Raw genomic sequence first — 2,476 nt, forward strand, 5'->3', positions numbered from 1 at the left:
AGTGAGTGAGTGTGAGTGTGTGAGTGAGTGTGTGAGAGTGAGTGAGTGTGTTTGAGAGTGAGTGAGTGAGTGAGTGTGTGTACCTGTATTTGAGCAGTGTGTATGTCCACACTACGGCAGCGGCGAAGAAGATGGTAGCCATTGAGATGTAGAGGCGTGGCAGAGGAATCTCAGCCGCCGACAGATAACCGCTGGGATTCTTCTCTGTGATCTCCACCTTACACACACACACACTCAGTTTGATCCTGATCATGTGATATGCGGCTCTGCGACGGCCGGATCCGGACCGCTGTACTTACATGGAGAGAATACGGGCGCAACGTCCTGGATCCCGCGGGGAGGCAGTTGTGGAAGTCCAGATTGTAGAGTCCCTGCGAGCTTGCGCTCATCGTGAGACGGAACTGAGAGCGGGAGAGAACGCAAACGGTGAGCGGTTTGTGTATTTGAAACGCTGTGTGTGTGTGTGTGTGAGTGACGGCTTTCTCACGCTGAAGTTGAAGGAGTTGTCGTGTTGTTGCAGCTCCAGCGACATCCCGTCCAAACTCTCCACCTGATGGGAACAGCTGTTTTAAACAAGGTTTTTGAAGGGTTTTCAAAAACAAATGTCAAATGTAAGGACACACAGGTACGTACCTTCTGGGAAATGGTGCTGCTGACAGCAGTTGTCACTTTAGCCTTCTCTTGTGAATTTTCTTTCCGTTCTGTCTCTTCAACACTCGGCTCTTTTTGCTTCTCTCCCTCTGCATTTTCTCTTTTCGTCCTCGCTGAGAAACACAGACACCATCAAACACACACTCACACACACTTCAGGCTCACATGCATTAGTTTTACCTTTCCCTCCATCCGTAGTCTTCGGCTTCAGTTTGGACACCAGCGTGATGTCAGAATGGCCAAAGTGCTTCACTTGGACGCTGCACACACAATCACAATCAGTGACATTCGCAGTCACAGTGTCACATTCACAATAATAATCTGTCACAATCACATTCAAATTCAACAGTCACGATCACAATCAGTCAGTCATTCACAATTAGTAACAATCACAACCAATCACATTCATGTTCACAATGAGTCACATTCACAGTCACAATCAGTAAAAATCACATTCACAATCAATCACATTCACAATCAGTAAAAAATCACAATCAATATCACAATCAATCACATTCACAATCCCATTTAAAATCACAGTAAAAATCTGTCACAATCAGCCACAATCACATTCAGTCATGATCACAGTCACAGTAACAAACAGTCACAATGTATGTCAGATGAAGTGTCATGCTTTATTCTACTATAAGCTAGAATATACTATAACTATATATACATACCTAGGGCTGCAGGATTAATTGAATGCTATTGTCATGCGCATCTCGTCAGTAAAGCCGGTTCTGTGATTAGTAGTAAATCTCCAGCACGTGCTTTCAGATGAAGCAGCATTTACTACACAGAGCCGTAATTCACTGACAAGCTACGCAAAATCGCGTTCATAATCGCAGATGATTTAATCACGCGACTATGACATCGAAGAAATCCTTCGCGATAATGACAGCTGTTTGTGTAGCTTCTCAGTGAACTACGGCTCTGTGAAGTAAATGCTGCTCCATCTGAAAGCAGGTGAAAATACCACATTTAATAACATGTTTTTACTCCAAACTCACTTCATAACGTCAGTCGAGTGTTTGAAATAAATCCTTCTGTGAGATGATGAGGCTTCTTACACAGAATAAGGCACTCAACATATTTCATAGTATTCTATGCAGTGATAAAGGCATTGCATTATTACTTTATTGTAATTAAAATTACAATAAGACGAACTCAGATAAACCGTGTATTGTCGTAGTCGTGTGTTTATTAGTCACGTTGAATTAACTATTAATCAAAGCAGTTCAATCTTCTGTTTATTCAGCTAGCGCTATAGGGATTGCCTGGGTTTCTTCTGCGAGGCGTATTTGGAGTTTCTCTGGCCTTCAGATGGAGATTTACTACTGATCACAGAACCCTGCTTCACTGAAAGATACGCATGACAATCACAACTTCTGCCTAATCGCGATTTATCGCCTTTGCGATTTAAATTCGATTAATCGTGCAGCCCTACTATAAGATACTTTAAAAAACACTCCTCGTCACTGGACCGGACTCACCTGAGCTCCTCGGTGTCGATGATGAAGAGGATGAGCTCATTTTCACTCTTTTCATTCAGCAGCTTGCACTCATCCACCTCCTGGGCCTGAGGAACCACAAACACAAGCGTCAGGAATGAACAGAGCACCGAGAGAGAGAGCCGTCACAGATACTCACAGTGTAGGACAGGATGCCGTTCACTCGAGTCCGGGCCAGACTAAAGCCCACCTGCAACACAAACCCAGAACAGAACCGTCTCTAATGAATGAAGAGGCACAAACAACACAACACACACACAACCGCACACTCACACACACAAAACCTCAGACACACTCACACACACACACATACA

The 2,476-nt window shown here is 44.0% G+C and overlaps 1 protein-coding gene across 1 annotated transcript in view; it reads right to left on the reverse strand.

Moving 5' to 3' along the window:
- The window catches only part of LOC107662713 (protein GPR108-like), a 10,493-nt gene that overhangs the window by 7,357 nt on the left and 660 nt on the right, over positions 1–2,476 (reverse strand). Inside the window, exons 3-9 of the mRNA XM_016452789.1 lie at positions 2,302–2,352; positions 2,145–2,230; positions 832–911; positions 634–764; positions 488–550; positions 300–401; positions 84–217 (exon numbers count right to left, since the gene is read on the reverse strand). Of these exons, the coding sequence (XP_016308275.1) occupies positions 84–217; positions 300–401; positions 488–550; positions 634–764; positions 832–911; positions 2,145–2,230; positions 2,302–2,352 (647 nt within the window). The remainder of the gene's footprint in view (positions 1–83; positions 218–299; positions 402–487; positions 551–633; positions 765–831; positions 912–2,144; positions 2,231–2,301; positions 2,353–2,476) is intronic.

This window comes from Sinocyclocheilus anshuiensis, unplaced genomic scaffold (assembly GCF_001515605.1).
Source record: "Sinocyclocheilus anshuiensis isolate Anshui unplaced genomic scaffold, SAMN03320099.WGS_v1.1 scaffold687, whole genome shotgun sequence".
Lineage (NCBI taxonomy): Eukaryota > Metazoa > Chordata > Actinopteri > Cypriniformes > Cyprinidae > Sinocyclocheilus > Sinocyclocheilus anshuiensis.